The sequence below is a fragment of the Podarcis bocagei genome (assembly GCF_964188305.1).
Source record: "Podarcis bocagei genome assembly, chromosome: 9".
Classification (NCBI taxonomy): domain Eukaryota; kingdom Metazoa; phylum Chordata; class Lepidosauria; order Squamata; family Lacertidae; genus Podarcis; species Podarcis bocagei.
The window spans coordinates 61,265,237-61,285,853 of NC_138134.1; the positions used below are offsets into that span (position 1 = coordinate 61,265,237).

General features: G+C 46.6%; 1 protein-coding gene and 1 long non-coding RNA gene across 4 annotated transcripts in view; both read left to right on the forward strand.

Moving 5' to 3' along the window:
• Window positions 1-20,617, forward strand: part of LOC308594380 — a 920,885-nt gene that overhangs the window by 539,852 nt on the left and 360,416 nt on the right. The gene's annotated exons all lie outside the window — the stretch shown is intronic.
• The window catches only part of UNC5C (unc-5 netrin receptor C), a 326,267-nt gene that overhangs the window by 218,310 nt on the left and 87,340 nt on the right, over window positions 1-20,617 (forward strand). For all 3 annotated transcript variants that reach the window (XM_081206987.1, XM_081206986.1, XM_081206988.1), the window contains exon 3: window positions 3,627-3,770. In XM_081206987.1, coding sequence (XP_081063113.1) covers window positions 3,627-3,770 — 144 coding nt within the window. The remainder of the gene's footprint in view (window positions 1-3,626; window positions 3,771-20,617) is intronic.

Consider the following 20,617-nt stretch of genomic DNA (forward strand, 5'->3'; position numbering starts at 1 on the left):
ACCATACGTTTGAAGCACATGGATTGAATCATAGAATAATAGAATTGTAAAGTTGGATAGGACTCCCAAGAGACATCTAGTCCAACCCTCTGCAATGCAGGAATCTCAACTAACGCATCCATGACAGATGATCACCCAACCTCTGCTTAAAAACCTCCAAGGAAAGAAAGTCCACCATGATTCCCCTAAAGAATCATGGGAACCACCAAAGGTGCCAAGATTGAGGGGGCCCATTGCATGCCATGTGAAGTTGCATCGTTTGGAAGAGGACGAGTGCAGAACTCAGTACAGTGTGACTTCAATGGCCTATAGCTCCTCCTCTTTGTTGCTCAGGAGGAGCTGACCACTGAAGCTGTGCTTCGCTTAGTTCTGTGCCGCCTCTACCTCCTTATCATTGAGGCGGGTTGGCTCCCGGCCAACAGATATTGGGGAGGGCGAAGACAGCTCAGCCCCATAGAGTTGGCACCCCTGGGAACTGCAGTTTCTGAAGGGTCTTGGAAAACATAGTTTAGTGATGGATAAGGGTTCGGGGCAGGGGGTGATGTGCTTTGATTGTGTGGTATGTATGCAGCGTCTGGCTTGCCAGAGGTACTCCCGTTTGCTCTCAGTAGAAAACCTCTGGGCCAGGCTGCTGCAGTCCCACTGTTTTATACACAGAAGCAGAAAGCCCAGACAGAAACCCTTAGTTTAGCTGAATGTCAAACTGCACATTTTGAGATCCAGATACTGTTTAATTTACATTTCCTAGCAATCTTATACAAAGGTGAAAAAGGCCCAATGTGGGTCTGAGTCTTTTATCAGTGTGGAGTTTTGGAAATTGCATTTTAAAATATTAACGTGCATACTCACGCAACACTTTTATCGACCCCTTGTCAAAAATAATACGAGAACAAGTGCTGAAGAGTGGTGTTTTGACATCTCTAATGCTTTCCTGTTTGGTTAGTTTTGAAGTATTAAAGATGTGTAGGCTTGGACTATTAATCCTGAATGTGAGAGTGGCATCAAGACTCAACCTGAAATTATGAAACAAAACATCAGCTGATGTTACCCTTGGTACCTGCCACCAAACATTGTCGCATTTCTATTTGTCTGAGAAGGGAGGGGGCATTGTTATGCCGTGGATGCTTGAGTGGGGAATTTATGGACATTTTTAAATTATAAAATGGTTGTTCATGTCAGGTTCCCAGTTTAAAATCCATTATGGGTCAGGAAGAGGAGGCTAGTTAGTACTTTGAGGGGCAAATGTACAAAAGTTGTTTGACATTCTGAGTCTTTAATTATAATTGTAGTTTAATGATAAGTTTTGGAGCTGTGGTTTTAGATAACTGATGTTTGTGATCACTGATCTGCTGTTTCAAAGTGCAAATTAGTAGCATTAGAATTCTGTTAGAATTTTGCTACAAGTGTTCCAGATTTTAAAATATCCAGATTTAACATAGCATCATTAAGTCGAGTGTATTGGGGATGATCTGCTACATATATTAACATTGTTTTGTTGCTAGGTGAATTAAATGCTATAAAAGTCTCTTTATTTATCTCTACCACTTTGCCTTAATCACTTTCTCAGTAAGGTGTATACAACTATATTGTAACCACTTTGATCATAGAAATGATAAATGTTAGTAACACCTCAGTGAATCTTGGGGGGTATTTCAATAGCAATAAGGTGTGTTCCAGATTTATTTAAAATATCTTAAGGAGTGTCATTTTCAGACATTCAAAGGTGCAAGGAGCAAAGCTGCAAAATTAGACTTTGCCTACTGTTCTAACTCTTCATTGCAGTGCTAACTCCAGATGGCCAGAGAACAACAAACATAGAGACCAGGAGGCCAGCATAATATTTGCAAGAGACTGCATTAAAAGGAACAAACTTTAGTCAACAGTGTGCTGCTACCAAACTATATACAAACGTGAAACCAGAGAGATGAACCTAGTTTCCTTTCCCTGCTGGTCTCCCCCAGGACTGATCCAGCCAATACAACCATTTCTAAATCACTTTAATTCCTGCTTACATTATAACCAAGTCCTATGAGGGGAAAGGTTGAAGGAATTGGGCATGTTTAGCCAGGAAAGCAGACAATTAAGAAAATTACAAGAAAAAGGATTCAGACTAAACAATTAGGAAGTCCGAGCTGCTTGATAGCGTCAATAATAATTTCATTTATGAATCACTTCTCATGAGCCACCCCAAAGCAATTCACAATATAATAAAAACACATATAAAACAGTTACATGCATAAAAACCTGTAAAGGAATTGCATGTATGAAAATACTTATATATCACACAGAGAGAGATTTTAAGGCAACAATAGCACATTCATAAAATCAATTCAAATCCAATACACGTGCCAACTGGGATAAAACTCTCCGTTTAGAAGGCTTGTTGAAGGAGGAAGATCTTTAGCAGGCAGAGAAGATGCCTGCCTGGTATTTAATGGGAGTTCCCAAAGCTATCTTCCACCACATTAAAGGCATTGCATGGAATGGACCTCCTGATAGGATGGTATCTGCAGGAGACCCTCTCCTGTAGAACACAGTGATTGGTTGGGTGTTTAAAGGAGGTAGATGCAGTGGCGTAGCGTGGGGGGTGCCAGGGGTGCCGGCCGCACCGGGCGCAACATTTGGGGGGCGCGTTTGGCCGGCCCTCCTTGAGGAAGCAGGAACCCCACTGTCCTCGGACCTCCTCCGAAGGCTGGCGGTGGGGCGGAGAGACCTCCTCCCGCCGCCAGCCTTCGGAAGGCTGCTCCGAAGCCTGGCGGTGTGGCGGAGAGACCTTCTCCCCGCGCCAGCCTTCGGATGGCTGCTCCGAAGCCTGGCGGTGGGGCGGAGAGACCTTCTCCCCGCACCAGCCTTCGGAAGGCTGCTCCGAAGCCTGGCAGTGGGGCGGAGAGACCTTCTCCCCACACCAGCCTTTGGATGGCTGCTCCGAAGCCTGGCGGTGGGGCGGAGAGACCTTCTCCCCACGCCAGCCTTTGGATGGCTGCTCCGAAGCCTGGCGGTGGGGCAGAGAGACCTTCTCCCCGCGCCAGCCTTCGGGTGGCTGTCCTGAAGACTTGTGGTGGGAGCAGTGGCGTAGCGTGGGGGGTGCAGGGGGGCCTGCTGCACCTGGCGCAACATCTGGGGGGGCGCGGAAGAGACTCGAGTGCTAAAATCCATGGGTTAGGGGGCGCAAATTACTTGCCTTGCCCCGGGTGCTGAGAACCCACGCTACGCCACTGGGTAGATGGCCATGCAAGTGGTAATAGTGAAGCTGAAGCTAAGCCACAGCAAAGCAGGTCCTGGGAGTTCTTGATGGTGGGACTCTTCTGAGGTATGGGATGACCTCAAAGTGTGTAGAAGTACACTTTGTGTAGAGGTGTGGGATGACCTCAAAGTGTGTAGAAAGTTCCCAGGATCATTTTGCATTGACTCTGCTCCTTTTTAGTATCTAAAGCCAAGATGTATGCAACCATTTCGTTTCATTACCCAACCTTTTCACCCAACAACATGTAGGCTTCAAAGGTAAGGTCATGCAGCCTTTTCCGTCCCCATGCTAACGAGCACCATGTCTGCTGCTGTTAACAATTCAAACAGCGTTTTCCCCCAATTCTGAAATAAATATGGGGATATTGATTGTGTTCTGGCAGGACTCATTGTTCGAGAAGTCAGCATTGAGATTTCCCGCCAGCAAGTTGAAGAACTCTTCGGGCCAGAAGATTACTGGTGCCAGTGTGTGGCTTGGAGCTCAGCAGGTACTACGAAGAGCCGGAAGGCCTACGTTCGTATCGCATGTAAGTATTCATGCTTCTGCATCGCTCTGCCTTGTTTGCATGATCAAACCTTGCATCACACTACTTAAGTCAAAAGGACTGAAGTTCCTTTTATAGAAGTATAGGAAGCTGCCTTATACTGAGACCATAGGCCCATACAACTCTGTATTGTCTGCACTCTCCAGAATTTCAGATAAGGAGTCTTTTCCAAGCTGTAACTGGAGATGCTGTACCGCTGAGCTATACCCTTTCTCTCAAAGGGAAACATATCTACACACTCTGCATTAGTGTAAGGTGTAGTTTGACCCTCAGTCTTCATTGCTGTTGGGAATGAAGGTTAGAAGGATAAGCCTTCATAGAAAAGGTGCACTTTGAAGACATATCTGGATGCAAATCTCCATTAGACAACCTGAGATTTTAATTACTGATAAAACCCCAACACAATTACTTGTCAAACACAACCGGCAGAGTTTTTTAAATTTGTGGCTCACCTTCCAGTATTTATTTTCTCGGCTGAATGTACATTACAAAAACCCACAGAATTAGTGAGACTTTTAGGTCCACTGTGAACATTTCTTTCAGCGCTGCAGATGAAATTAAAATGAATAGTGTTTTCCAAATTCACAAATCAGAATTGGGTATTTATTTCCCTTGACAGATACTTGAACTTAAGAGTCGTGCTATGTGGATCCATTAATCTGTCAGATTTGAAGTGCAGTGCAAGTTATGGTCTTCAACCCAGAGAAATTGCCTGTAGTCAAACAAACAGTTATTATATCCAAATAAACCTTCTGTCAGGATGTATGCAATCCCAGAGTGGAAGATTAGATATATGCAACCATTTCATTGCACTGTGAATAAAGTCTGAATAAAGAATGGATGTGGCCTATTTTGCCTTAATCAGAAGAGAATAAGACTGTAAAAAACCCTGCCTTTGCCCTATTGACACTCACATTAATATTAAATTTTCTCTTCTCCCATCACATCTGTACTGCCCTGCTTCCCCTGACACAATTCAAGGCGAGCAGATCTTAGAAACACAGATATCCATCTTATTATACAAATATTTAATTTTCATTAATTTTCAAAGGGAGGACTGTCTTTCAAATGCTGTATTTGCTCTGGAGACTCTCATTTCACTACCATGTGGATGAAATGAGTTTACCCTGACTTACAGTGGAAGTAAGCCACATTACTCAAAGTCAGGTTTTCTTTGCCTTTGGGGAAATGAAACAAAACAGCTTTTGGTGAATGCTCACTAGAAGCTGGCTATCTGTCTGGCATTTAGCCTGACATTTTAGTGAAAAAGAATTTCACTTCTAGTAATGTGAATGAATTCTCCAAGAAAAAACTGTTATTGGGATGTACAGTTTTTCCAAGAGGTACTCTTGCTCTGGAGGCTATCAGAAGAATTCGTAAATGAGAAATTAAGGCACAGTGAGGTTTTAAAAGCTGAAAATAGGCCTTGTTCCTGTGCTCACCTATTTCATACTGACAATCATCCCTGCTTTTCCTGAATCACATTTAGTCTTATTTCCAATTATGCTTCTTGCTTTTGATTAACATTGGTAGAAAATTAAAGATGAATAAGTGGCTGTCCAGTCTTTCTGAATAATTTCTAGTGGTGCCCCAACTGAGGGGAGCACACAGGACTGCTTCAGATGTTCATAGATTCATAGGTTCATAGAACTGTAGAGTAGGAAGGGACCTTGAGGATCATATAGCCCAGGGGTTCTCAACCTGGTCCCTACCACCCACCAGTGGGCGTTTTAGGATTCTAGGTGGGCAGCATAAGCTGAATCCTCCTTCCACCAAACACTGGTGGGCGGTAAGGAAATTTTACCATCAAGAAAGATGCATTAGTGGGTGGTAGGTATAAAAAGGTTGACTAGCTGCAATGTGGGAATATGCAGCTGTCCCATACGGGGATCAAACCTGCAACCTTTGTTTTATCATCACCATGCTCTAATCAACTGAACTTTCCAGACACATGTTTTATCTCGTGATGGCTGCCTCATCAAGTGATGGCTCCCATAGGTAAATCTTCATCATCGCATACTTATTTCCATAGGATTCACTTTTGTGTGACCTTACACACCACACTTTTCTATGTGTTTACACATTCAGATGGCAGGCATCAAGTGTACAGCAATGAAATGTAGGGGGGAAAATCAAGTGATGTGCATGCATGTGTGAACTGACAAATGATACAACTCCTTCACTATCTTAATTTTCCATTTGCAGTTACAAAAAAGAGAAAGGAATCAAAAATAGAAAAGGGCAAACAAAATGAATGCTCTAGACCAGGCATATTCAACAGGTAGCTCATGTTGAATGGTGGGGTACATCTACTGCCCCACCAGGAAGCTCAACAAGTTTTGCTCTCCTAAAAAAAGCTCAACAACTTTCACCTGAACCCCTAGCTCACTGCCAGTTTTTAACTGTGAGTAGATCGTAGTCTCTTGGGAGTTGGCCATCCCTGCTCTAGACACATTGGCAAAGGGAGTTCTACTTCTATTAAATGAGAAATGGGGTGGTGCCCTCCAGCTTTACCCCTACATATTTCACCCACAATGCTTGCCCAGAAAAATTATGTTAGTGGCTCTAGAGTTATATCAAGGGATAGGATCTGCAGGTGTTATTACATAGTCTACGGAGTGCAAAGCTCTGCAGTATGCTACATTTTCCACATTTAAGATCCCAGGGTACTCTAGTTGAAAGGATCACAGGGCTTGGCAGGAGTCTTTGGGGTTTTTTTTCTGAGACCCTGAAGAACAGCTGCCAGTCAGATGATTTCTTCATGCAGTGCATAGTTAGTTTATGGAACTTGCTGCAGCAAGATATGACAGTGGTCACTGGCTTTGATGGCTTTAAAAGGGAACAAAAACATCCATGGAGAATAGTGTATCAATGGCTATTAGCCGGGAGAACTAGAAAGAATCTCCAGATTCAGAATATATATGAATTCCAGTTGCCGGAGGAGAAACAGCAAGGGAGAGCTTTTGTCACCATGTCGTGCTTGTGGGCTGCTGAGAACCATCTGGAAAGCAGCTGTTAAGAAACAGAATGCTTGACTAGATATCTCATGTTCTGATCCAGCAAGGTTCTTCTTTTGTTCCTACAATGTTTTGTAGGGCAGGGGATCTGCAAAATGTTTCTGTTAAGTATCCATTCATTCACTGAAAGCCTTTGCACAGGCTATAGTAAGGTTTAGAAGGGCAAGCAATTAAATGACAACTGAGCCCTCGTGTATTCCAGGAAACCCTAACATAAGTATTTAACAAGACATATATATCTGGCATTCTGCTGGGGTTATACTTCTGGTAGCAAACAAATATTGCAGCCTTTGGGGACTTTCATGACAGATGAATGCTAAACCTATCCCTTCCAAGCGCTAGCAGTGAGCAAAAGATCAATGTAGAAATGTTTCATAATGTCAGGGGTTTAGGAGCAGAGGCAAGGCCAAGGGAGGAAACAGAGAGCGAAGGGGAGGAGGCAGAAGAAAAGATGAGTGATGACGACGACCCGAGATCTCCTAGTCTTTCCAGTGAATCAGAGGATTCACAGAAAGGAGCACCAGTGGCCAGGGCAAGGGGGGAGTCTAGGGGGGCACCCCAGGAAGATAGAGCCAGAGGGGACTCAGGGGAGAGCAGTTGGAAATCGGGACCAGCGTCACCGCCAGGGAGCAGGGAAGAAGGAGGGAGCCAGGGGGCAAGCGCTGGCAGCTCACCACAGGAGGGAGGGCATGAGTCAGGAGTGGCCACACCTCCATCGGGGAGCGAAGAAACGGTTAAGAGGAAAGTGGAAGGCTGGGCGCGCGCGCCAAGTTCAAATGCAGAGGAAGGCGGCGCAGTAAGCAGCCCGGAAAGGGAACCAGGTCCTAAAGCCCGGCGCAAGGAGGCAGGAGGGTCCGGGTCAGCGTCAGAAGAATCCAGGAAGGAAGAAACCCCGGGGGGTAGAGGGACCCAGAGGAGGACAGTCAGGCGGAAAAGGTGGAGCAGGGCTAGGATATTAAGTTGGTGCACAAGGGGCGGAGACTCAGACGGAGCTTCGCCGATCTAGCCATTAGAAGTAGAGTTGCAAGTAGCAGCTTGAGAATGGTAACTGTAACTCAATAAAGACTTTTACTTAATGACCGCTGGCTAGCGTGATCCTCTGTGAGCTAGGATCTTGAAGCAGCTCTGACAGTAAGCTCCGTCTCTCAAAAATTGTGGGCATCTACAGCCTCGAGGAGAGGAGAGAAGCAGGTGCCTACTAGCTAGCTCACAAACGGCAGACAACATGACGGCTGAGCAGCAGATAGAGGAACTCAGAAAAGCAGTGTCACAACTGACTGCCGAGGCTCTCGCATCCAGGAAGAGAGAGGAGGAGGCAGCTGCCGCCTGCAGGGATCTCCAGGTCAGGTTAGACGTGCTGACAAAGCAGACACCCCGGCAGGAGGGAATTGGGTTGGCGAGACGAACAGGCGGGCTGGTCTCTCACTTCGATGGGAACCTGCAACAGTATCCCAACTTTAGAGCAGACGTACTGTGCGCACTGCAACTGCTGCATAAAGACTTTAGAGATGAGCAAGAGAGAGTGGGATTCATCATGTCTCATTTGCATGGGGATGCTAAAGCATGGCTACGCAATTTATGGAGAGATAAGGATCCGGCGCTCCAGAATGCAGATGCCTTTATTAAAGCGATGGATGGGTGTTTTTTATCAAGCATTGACGTGGATCTTGCCCGGAAGGAGGTGCATGGGCTAAGACAAGGGAGGGCCAGCGTCAGGCAGTACCATGCCCGCTTTTTCGCCTTGGTCAGTGCCCTGGAGTGGGACAGAGATTCGGCCCCTGTAAGAGACCTCTTTTGGGAGGGGTTGCACAGCTCGATTAAAGATGAGATCGCGAGGGGGGAGAGACCCCGAACCACCCAGGAGGTCGTGCAGAGGGCACTGGCAGTGGGGGTGAGGCTGGAAGAACGCCCGTGGAGCAGGGACGAAGGGCGTGGAGGGCGCGAACCAGCCAGGGGCCCCTCCTTCCTTCCCAGAGAAGCAGCGCGGGCGCAATCCACGCCTCCGCCAGGAGGAGGAGCCGAACCTATGGAGGTTGGAGGTGCAAGGGCTCAGTCAGCAACCAGAGCCCTAGCACCGGCAGCAGTGAAAGCGAAGCCTCCTAGAGGGAACAGGAAGTGTTACGTCTGTGGGGAGCCAGGGCATATGGCGAAAGAGTGTCCCCAGAGGCTCCACAAGCTCACTGCAGCCTCGGCAATGGTGACTGCAGCAACGCAGCAAGGAGGAACACAGCAGGGAAACGAAGCAGTCTGGCTGGAGGAAGAGGCCCTGGGGCCCAGCCAGACGTGTTAGTGCTGCAGTCCCCAGAGATTTTACAGCCCGTGAACCCCCTCCCGCCCAAACCAGTGGTGAGGCTCACCGCATCTCTCCAGCTGCCCAATGGAATCACCATGGACGTGCCCATCACAGTGGACTCGGGCAGCAATGCGGACTTTATAGGGCAGGACTTTGTCGACAAGCACGCTATACAGTTGCTGCCGGCCACACTGCCCCTGCAGGTTGTCACGGTGGATGGCAGGGAGTTGCTAGGGGGGCAAGTGGTGAAGCAGACGCCGCCAATGGCGATGCGACTTGGGAATCACAAAGAAATCATCAGCTTCAATGTCACTCAACTATCGGATACGCCCATTGTATTGGGAATGAGTTGGCTGGACAAGCACAGCCCAACGCTGGCTTGGTACCAGAGGCAGCTGGTCTTCGGCTCTTCCTTTTGTGCTGAACACTGCATCGTGCACCGGCAGGAAGGAGAGGAAGAGGAGTCACAGCTGCTGCTAGGCACGCTGCAAGCGATTCCCCACAAGTACGCAGAATTTTTGGAAGTTTTCTGCGAGAAGGAGGCGGACAGGCTACCCCCTCACAGACCATATGACTGCAAAATTGACCTGCTGCCGGGGGCGGCGCTGCCTAAAGGGAAACTGTATTCCATGTCGGAGGACGAGCTGCAGGAACTCAAAGAGTTCATCGATCATAATTTGGAGCGCGGTTTCATCCGAGAGTCCAAGGCAGCGGGGGGCAGTCCTGTATTCTTTGTTAAAAAGCGAGACACGCCCCAAAAAAGACTGGTCGTGGACTATCGCATTTTAAACAGTGTGACCAAGCCGTCGGACTTCCCCATGCCCCGAATCGACGACCTCCTGGCGAAGGTGCGGAAGGGAAAAGTGTTCACCAAATTAGACCTGCGAGGGGCGTACAACCTCATTCGCATGCGGGAGGGAGATGAGTGGAAGACGGCCATGTTCACGCCACTGGGTACCTACGAATACAGAGTTATGCCTTTTGGACTGCAAAATGGCTCCCACGTTTTTCAAGCTTTCATGCATCACGTGTTGGCGGGACTTCTCTACAAGACGTGCGTCTGTTTCTTAGATGACATCCTGATCTTTTCGGAATCGCAGCAGGAGCATGACAGGCACGTCAAGGAAGTGCTGACCAGACTAAAGCAACATAGGCTCTACGCCAAGCTGGAGAAGTGCCAATTCGACGTGACGGAGGTGGATTTTCTGGGCTACAAGTTGTCTGACAAGGGGCTCGCCATGGACAGCGCCAAGGTTCGAGCGGTATTGGACTGGAAGAGCCCACGCAACCGGAAAGAGGTCCAAAGGTTTGTCGGCTTTGCGAACTTCTATCGCAAGTTTATCAAGGGCTTCGCTATGCAGACAGCGGCCATCACAGACACGCTTAGCTCCAAGAAAAAGAAGTTCGTTTGGACGGAGGAGGCGGAGCAGTCCTTTCAGGCACTCAAGCGTCTCTTCGCGTCGGAAGAGCAGCTGCTTCACGTCAACCCCAGCAGGCCGATGAGGGTGGAGACAGACGCCTCGGACAGAGCCGTGGGGGCGGTCCTGCTGCAAAAGGACCAGCAGGGGGTGTGGCGACCGGGAGCGTTTTACTCCAGGAAGCTCAGCAAGTCCGAGCAGAACTACACCATCTGGGACAGGGAGTTGCTGGCCATTCATGCAGCGTTCAAAGCGTGGAGGCACTTCCTGATCGGCGCCAAGCACACGGTGCAGGTTTGCACGGACCACAAGAATCTGGAGCACTGGCGCACGGCACAATTCCTAAACCAGAGGCAGATACGCTGGGCTGAGTTTTTTGCGAACTTCGACTTCCGCATAGAGTATGTCCCGGGGGACACTAACATCATGGCGGACGCCCTCTCCCGTAAGCCACAGTATCTGGAGGACGCAACGCCAGCGGCAGCCATGCACATCTTCGCACCAACAGTATGGGCGTGCGCCGCGGCCACCGTGGACCTGGAGGCGGTGCGACGAGCGTTGCAGGATGACTCCTTCGCGCAAGCAAAGATGGCAGAGGTGCAAAGGGGCAAGGCTGTGGCCGACGGTTTCCAGCTACGAGATGGATTGCTCATCCGTAAAGGGGCCATCTACGTGCCGGGAGACGACCTTCGCGCCAAGGTGCTGCAGCAGCTGCACGACGCGCCCACGGCCGGGCACTTTGGCAAGGAGAAGACGGTGGAATTAGTAGCCAGGGATTTCTGGTGGCCTGGAATGAGAGGGGAGGTCGCAGACTACGTGGCGAGGTGTGACACCTGCCAGAGGGCCAAACCAGTGCACAGACCGCCGGCCGGACTGTTGGAACCGCTGCAAACTCCGGTCGAACCTTGGGAAAGGGTGGCTCTGGACTTTGTCACGGATCTGCCCAGCTCGAGGGGCAAGACGGCAGTGCTGGTGGTGGTGGACCTGTTTTCCAAGATGGCCCATTTCATTCCGTGTGCTAAGGTGGCCACGGCGGAGCAAACCGCCAAACTGTTCATAGACCACGTGTTCAAGGTTCACGGTCTGCCACGGTCTATTCTGTCCGACCGCGGGCGGCAGTTCATCTCGAATTTCTGGCAGAAGCTGATGGGCTTCCTAAACGTCAAGATCAACCTGGCGTCGGCGAGGCACCCGCAGACCAACGGGCAAGCGGAGCGGGTCAATGCCATCATGCAGCAGTACCTGAGATGCTATGCGAATCAACAGCCTGCGACGTGGGTGGATTACCTGCCGCTTGCCGAGTTCGCCTACAACAACACGAAGCACGTGTCCACGGGGGTCACGCCGTTCTTCGCCAACAACGGGAGGCACCCCAGAACCTTCCCGGGACTGGAAAGAATGGGGGAGGGGGAGCCGCAGACGGCAGATGCGTTCGCGTCGGAGCTGCAGGAAGTCCACGATCAGCTGAGGCGCCACCTGGAGCTGGCCAAACACGCATACAAGGTACAAGCGGACAGACACAGAAGGGTTGGCGAAGAGCTCCACGTGGGAGACTGGGTCTGGTTAGCAGCCCACGCAGTGCCGGCCAGGTCGTTGGCCAAGAAGAAACTAGGGCATAAACAACTGGGGCCCTACCAAGTCGAAGAGCAGGTCAACCCGGTAGCTTTCAGACTGGCACTTCCGGAGGGTTCCAGAATGCATCCGGTGTTCCACAGATCGGTGCTCACTCCCTACAAGGCACCGCACAGGTTCCAGGAACCAGGAACGGCGCCGAGTCCGGTCAGAGACAGAACAGGGCACGCAGGAGTGGCACAGAAGGAGCGCATCAACGAAGTCACAGAGATTTTGGACTCCAGATGGGGGGAAGAGGGGGTAGAATACTTTCTCGCCAAGGAGGGCACCCCGGCCAGTGCGAACAGCTGGGTGCCGGGCTACGCCTTGGACGAACCTCTACTCAAAGACGAGTTTCATGCCCTCTTCCCACATAGACCTATGCCAGCAGACTTTTTCGACGACTGGCTTTTCACGCCCACGCTTTCGGCCAGCACTTTCCGGGGGTTCGACTCGGAAGAGGACCCGACACGAGACGTCCGTTCCCCGGAGGGGTCACCCTCGGGATCTGCATCAGAACCCTCGTATTGGTGGGACGATAGACCAGAGGAGCAGTTCCGCAGAAGGTGGCTGGAAGGCCCAGGACGAGCAACGCCGCCAGGAGGAAGTGAGGGAGAAACGGACATGGACGTTTTCGGGGACGACCCTGGTTTCGAGCACGGCGGCACAGAGATGGAAGCGGAGGTGACCGTCGTCGACGAGAGCAGGGAGGAAGACCCGAGAGACTTCAGATGGAGGCCCGCCACGGGAAGCGAACGATATCCGACGTTCGTCCCTTTGCAACAGCAGCCCCCAGCTCCAGCACCGGAAGGAGGGGAGGGGGGAATGGGGGGCTTCGAGGGGGGATGGATGTCAGGGGTTTAGGAGCAGAGGCAAGGCCAAGGGAGGAAACAGAGAGCGAAGGGGAGGAGGCAGAAGAAAAGATGAGTGATGACGACGACCCGAGATCTCCTAGTCTTTCCAGTGAATCAGAGGATTCACAGAAAGGAGCACCAGTGGCCAGGGCAAGGGGGGAGTCTAGGGGGGCACCCCAGGAAGATAGAGCCAGAGGGGACTCAGGGGAGAGCAGTTGGAAATCGGGACCAGCGTCACCGCCAGGGAGCAGGGAAGAAGGAGGGAGCCAGGGGGCAAGCGCTGGCAGCTCACCACAGGAGGGAGGGCATGAGTCAGGAGTGGCCACACCTCCATCGGGGAGCGAAGAAACGGTTAAGAGGAAAGTGGAAGGCTGGGCGCGCGCGCCAAGTTCAAATGCAGAGGAAGGCGGCGCAGTAAGCAGCCCGGAAAGGGAACCAGGTCCTAAAGCCCGGCGCAAGGAGGCAGGAGGGTCCGGGTCAGCGTCAGAAGAATCCAGGAAGGAAGAAACCCCGGGGGGTAGAGGGACCCAGAGGAGGACAGTCAGGCGGAAAAGGTGGAGCAGGGCTAGGATATTAAGTTGGTGCACAAGGGGCGGAGACTCAGACGGAGCTTCGCCGATCTAGCCATTAGAAGTAGAGTTGCAAGTAGCAGCTTGAGAATGGTAACTGTAACTCAATAAAGACTTTTACTTAATGACCGCTGGCTAGCGTGATCCTCTGTGAGCTAGGATCTTGAAGCAGCTCTGACACATAAGTTTATTCTAAGATGATAAAAACAAAACTACATTAAATTTTGAAGTGGATTTCAGTGCCTTGTCAGGGAATGTGTGACAGATTGCTACCATGTTACATTTAATTGGCATTATTGTGATCTAATGTAACAAGGCAAAATTGTTAAAGCCATGTGTATGTAATCACATGTCATTTGCAGTGAGATATATTGATGTCAGCTCTCCCTTGCTAAGCTGAAATTCTCTGAATGCCTCTCATACGTTCGATTTATTGTTTCCATTCAACCAGTCATGCGCTGGTTGGCTTTTACAACAGCAGCACACAACACCATTATGGCTCCTGGTCAGCTGACAACTGCAAGCTAATTGGGACGATACCCTGAACTTTTCGTGGTAGAGTTATGTTGTCCAGTGTTTATAATTCAATACGTATTTATTTGTTTTACAAATAATCTTGCATATAAAATTGTCATTCAGATTGAAGTGACGGATCTTTCAAGCTACTCTTTTAAGAGAGGAAGAAAAACAAAAACAAACTATGAAATGCAAAATGTGATAGTACCAAGGTGACATTGGGTGTATTGCGCTCTCCTAATTTAGAAGTGAGTTTCAGTTTCTGATATTAAAATTTATGCTTTCAGGCTTCTTTGTGCAGGTGAATTACTGTTCTCAGTTATGTTGGATAATTAGCCAGTGCCAAATCCTTCAGCTTCTGTTGACAGATTTTTTGTTGTTGTATTATCAAACCCTTGGCCTGAAATGAGAAGTGGCAGAAGTACGTTTACTGAAAATTTAATGAGAGTTCTTTTCACATTTCAATATAAAGAACTGTGCTAACAAGTCACACCCAACTTAACTTACAACGGGGACACATAGATGGAGGTCCTGACCACAACAGCACAACCTCCCACTTCTGCTGCTCCACTCCTGGTACGCAGAGCCACACCACTTCTAACCGTTTAAAAGTTACATAGCTATCATAGCTAGGACCCATTGACAGCTTTATTCTTTATGAAGTTGTCTAATCTCTTTTTAAAGCCTTCCAAGTTGACAGCCATCACTAGAAGCCATGGTAGTGAATGCCATAGGGTTTCTTTTACAGCAGCCGCATGCTTGGTTAATATCATCAAGTTATCCACTGCAACTCCAAGATCATCACCAGTTTAGATCCCATTATATGGTTTCAGACCATTGGTCCATCTAGCTCAGTGTTTGTTAACAATGACTTGCAGTGGCTTTCCAGAGTTTCAGACAAGAATCTTTTCCACCCTACCTGGAGATGCTGGCAGATTGAACCTGGCATATTTTGCCTAAAAACCATATGCTCTTTTGAGCTTCAGTACTTCCCCTGTAATGGCCAATGAACTGTCCTTCTGTGGATTGATAATTTGGCTTCCATACTGGCCATGTAAGTTCTCAGCACAAGGATCAGACCCATATGAAGTGGGATCCTTCTCAAGCACCATTTGATGATGACAAAAGGCAAGGAATGATGTGTCTAAGCCACAGTTTCTGCAACTGATGCTCACAGGACACCCTAAGTTTGCTAAGAATCCAGGAGTGACCGAGATAACTGTCTGAAGGAGCATGCTGAAGCTAAAGAGCTCTGGACTCATAAATTGTCTGGATGGTAGATCAGCAGTAAAACATATAGGTGTAGCTTGATATGCTCAGCTATGTCTTGTGCATATATACTAGTGCATGGGTACTTATATGAATTTGGGGGACATTATGGCGACTAAAAGTCAATGGGTGGCAAGTGGTTCTGGGGGTGGGGGGGATAAAAAGTTTCAATCAATTCTAGCTCTAAACCTCTTGCTGCTCTAATAAACCAAAATTTCTCAAGTCACATCTGGTTTAGCAGCACTTTTTATACTTCGTTGTCTTTCAGTTTCATCTATGACTACAAAGCTAGTACTCTAGCTTAGATTGATTAAATTTCAGCCAACACCAGTTGTAGGCAGTCGCTCTTTGTGCTGTTTCAGCCTTTGCTTTAAAACTGCTATGCCGCAGATGCTTAAAAGCCCATGAGCATTTTTTAAAAATGTTTTATTTGAACCCAGGTTGATAATTAGTAGATTTGCTAATGAGCTGAATTTGGTGGCTACTTGTTAGCAGTGGCATCCAAAAATTAAATGTGCTCTGGACTGAAGAATAAAACAAGCAAAATGCATTTGCTAAACAGCATAATGTGCAAACATCTTCACTATTTCAAACATATCCATGGTTCGGGGATTTACAGTCTGATTCTATTCACATTGATCTACTAAACTCAGAATGCACAGGTAGCAGTCTCTCTCTTGGCCTCCCTCTCTGATAAAAATATCTAGTTGAATAACAAGACAAATTGTCTTTACCCCTCCCTAAGTGCAGTGGCGTAGCGTGGGTTGTCAGCACCCGGGGCAAGGCAAGTAATTTGCGCCCCCTAACCCGTGGATTTGCGCCCCCTAACCCTAACCCCCAGATGTTGCGCCCGGTGCGGCCGGCCCCCCCTGCACCCCCACGCTACGCCACTGCCTAAGTGCAATGTCAAGAAAAGTGCCCATAGTCAGACTAGTGGCCCTGCAAAGCCTTGTTTTGCTGTTATTCTGTATGCCTCCACTCTCTACTTTTCTGTGCACCTGGGTGGAATTCAGTCATGAGCTATTACAAATATTTCATGTGTGCAAGCATTTCAGCTTGTAATATGGAATGATTCCCTCTCTGCTCCCCCTGTGCGCTGTTCTAGGGGTTCTCCCAGCTTCCTGCCAAGCCAATTTCAAGGGGTGTTTGGGAAGGAGAGGGGGAAAGCTCCATTGCACAAGTAGACATCCTTGAGCAGGGCTTCCACTGAAGTGGCTCATTAGCCAAATTCTGCCCTAGATCTCTGTACTCCTGTTCTATGGGTCCATGGGCTGTGCAAGAAGGTGGGCTCTCTAAATGCTGCCCAGAGAGCACTAAAGACAGGGGTCAGCAAACTTTTTCAGCAGGGGGTCAGTCCACTGTCCCTCAGACCTTGTGGGGGGCCGGACTGTATTTTGGGGAAAAAAGTGAACGAATTCAGATGCCCCACAAATAACCCATTTTAAATAACACATTCTACTCATGTCAAAACACCAGGCAGGCCCCACAAATAACTCAGAGATGCATTTTAAATAAAAGGACACATTCTATGCATGTAAAAACACGCTGATTCCCAGACCGTCCGCAGGTCAGATTGAGAAGGTGATTGGGCCAGTTCTGGCCCCCAGGCCTTAGTTTGCCTACCCATGCCTAAAGAGCTCTGGGTGGTTTTGTTGCTGTTAAAGCAAAGCAGCAGATGGTTTCTTTAAAAAGCTGAACTCTTTGTTTATCTTTAAAAAACAGAAACAAAAAAACTTCCACTGCTTTGATTGGAAGAAAAAAATCTTCTGCAGAGAGCATGAAGGACCTAATAATGCCTATTAGGGGGTGCTTCATTCAAATTCAAAGCTAAGCTGGCCGGGGTAAAAGCTGCTAAAGTTCAAATGTACGTACAGGCAAGAATACACACCACTCTGCCTGAGACCCTTTGTTGAAGGGAACATCTCCCTAAGGGTTTACTCCTGCTCTCTCTGACATTTTTGTGGGGGCTGCCCTTTACCTTTTGGCAGAAACATAGATGTATTTGGCTGTTGGCCTTTTCTAAATGTTGGGATTTTGTTGTCTCAAATTTTTGAAAATTCCATATCTTTTTTACTTGAATTTTGTATTTGTTTATGGACCTTTGGTATTATTATTATTATTATTATTATTATTATTATTATTATTATTATTATTATTATTATTATTATTATTATTATACCAGCCACTCTGGTATAATAATAGTTTCCCCAGCCACTCTGGGCAGATTACAGAATATAAGGGGACTTTGGGAGTCCCCTTAAGGGGCTTTTTGGCTGAAGGCAGCATAGAAATGAATTCCAACAATGCATTTACACACATCTGTGTATGTTGCAGATGAAACCAAAGCCCAACTATGCATTTTTCCCCTGCCCCTAGGTTGTGGTCTGAATACCATATGCCACAGAAATACATATATTAATAATAGTTGAAGAAACTGTGAGTGGGGAGAGAAGCAGGTTTCTCCCATGAGTGAGGTCAGGATTATTATCCTCATATGTCTAATGCCTTGTTTTGACAAGTCCAGACCAGCCCCGACCCATGTACCATATTTTTCCGTGTATAAGATGCCCTCATGTATAGGATATTTTGGGGGACTCCAAATTAAGAAAACACCCTTCAGCACTACCCGTGTATAAATGACCCCCAATTTTAAACCTATTTTTTGGTTAAAAAAAAACCCTAGTCTTTATACATGGAAAAATATGGTAATCTGCAATCTATTTGCTCCAGAGGAAAGCTACTAATGTAAATGGAACCATAGACTGCAGTCAGTATAGTGTGAATGCAGTAAGTAGTGGGAGAAAAAAACATAATACTTTTATTCTACATCTCACTTGCCTAGGGATTTTTTTAATTTTTAATAAGTACTATTATGAAGAGTGTTATATTTGGCAGGAGGAAAGATAAACATAAAATGCTCAGTTTGCCTCTACTTTCCTTTAATGGCTGCTTCTGGCGATTTCCGGACAAGCCAAACTGTACTACCATGACAGAATTAGTGCTTTTTAGTAATAAATAGTGATGTTTAGGTAGTCGTTTCATAACATAATATTCAGGGTGGTGCCAGCTGCTATAAACAGAATCACCATTTGTGGGTTGCCCCACACATGGCATCAGTATATTCCTCCTAAAATTGTTTTCTGGACATGTGATGAGTATACAGTTAGGGAAGGAGCCAGTGAGTAACCCATACAGAGAATCAGACTTTATGCTAATGTTCATCATAAGCTAACTTCAATAGTCTATTTTTAGGGGGAGGGAAATATAGAGATATTGACTTGCCTCCAACTGTGACATTATTTTTCTTTTTTAAATTAAAAGAACTCTCTTCTTGGCAGCTTGCTGTCTCCCATGGTAAACATTTTGTGCTTTGTTGGGTTGGGTTGGGTTGAGTTCACTATTTCATGGATAATAATAATGGACCCAGCTGTGTAAAAATATAAACTAACTCTAAGATTATTTGGGGAGGGGGAGAATTCTGCTGGAGAGTTATACAACTTCAAATTAAAGTCTCCCACACATCTCTCGCTGGATCTGTTTGTCCTCAGAAACCCAGCGATTTAATTTCCACATCGGCTAACTGCGTGATAGTGAAAGAGGAAGCTTATTTCAGGAAGCTGAATATCGGCTAATGATGACCTAGTTTACTCCCTTACTATTCTAAGCAGCACCTGGTCAAGTTGTGTTGAAAGGGTGCTAGCAACATATTCAAATACTGAGACTTGAAACAGATATTCTACAGTGACCATTGCTTTAAAAAGGAAAAGAAGGAAGGGGTGTGTCAGAACCGCTTTCACAAAATGAATAACAAAATTCAGTAATTCTAAATTAATTCATGTCAAAAGAGCAATCCAGTCCACTTCTGGGACATCATTAGGACTGCAAAGTCCATTGTCATTATCGGTTTATTTGCACATTGCATTTTCTGCTAGTAAATCTGTGCTCACAGCAGTTTTCAGAAAAAATAAATAAATTTAAATACAATACTGTAATACAATAACAATACATAAGCATAATAATACATGCAATATCACTGCAACACTTATAATTAGTAAACAAATAACAGTTCATTTTAATATATATAAACATTGAACTAAGCATAGAGCATACTAATAGGTCAAGTCAAAATACATTCCACCATTTCCTTCAAAGAAGGTCAGGGTGGGGTAATGATCCTTTGAGCTGTTGGACTAATGATCCTTAACTTATGCAGTTCAAGGCCCCACCTTCTTCCATCATCCTAGTCCATGACACTATTCGTACCGAGTTGCATATCTTCTGCTTTGCAGTTCATTGTGCATTCCTTCCAACCTGCCTTTCCTTTACTCAAATCCCGACCTTCTCCCCACCCCCCGAAAGCTTGTAAAAAAAGCACACTGCAAACCTCTATCAAATGTAGGGTTGTGAAAATGAGCTACAAGGTTTTAGAATTCTGTCCGTTCTTTTGGACGGTCTAGAAAATTAAATAAATATATCTTTATAGTGTATATTGAAATCAAATCAAGAGTAGCTAAAAAATGCCTTTTAACGAAGAAATCAATATTACTTTACTTTTCCGTGTACAAGACTAGGGGTTTTTTTACTTTAAAATAAGGTTAAAAATCTGGGGGTCTCATACATGGGAGAGTCTTATACACGAAAAAATACGGTACTTAAAATATTTGTTGTTACTGGACTCAATTTAAAGACATCTTTTTTTCAGCAGATTTATTCTAATCTCCCCTTTCCCCAGAAGTTTGTTTTAGTAAAAGGAAGTTTAATGGGTAGCTTGCATTCATGGATAAGAAGGGTGTGACAATATAAAGTGGGAAGGCTTTTCTGATTGATTAGTCTTCCTTTCTGGAAAAAAATAACTTTCCCCAAAAAAGAATTAGTAATTACATGTTCAATATTGACACTCAACATTCTGCTGACACTATTCTGCAGTCCAGTGTTTATATGTTATCTTTTCTGAAGTTGATTTTCATATCCCTGTCTTTGTAATGCAGACCATGTTGTGAGGACAAAGATTGATGGGCACCAGAAGATTATATTGCAGCATATTAAAAGAATAAGACAAAGTCAATGAGATAAACTAATCATGAAGGGTAAAGAACAATAGACTTACTAAATTTCCATAGTGCCAAAATGAATACAGTCGACGGTCCCTGCCTGGTGTTGCTGCTGCCACACTAAACATTTCATTTCTTACAAATGTAAAAGGAGTATTATGTGGCACCTGTAACAGACCCAGTTCTGCAGATCAAATCTGCTAAGTGGGCATATATGAGGTAAAGTCATAT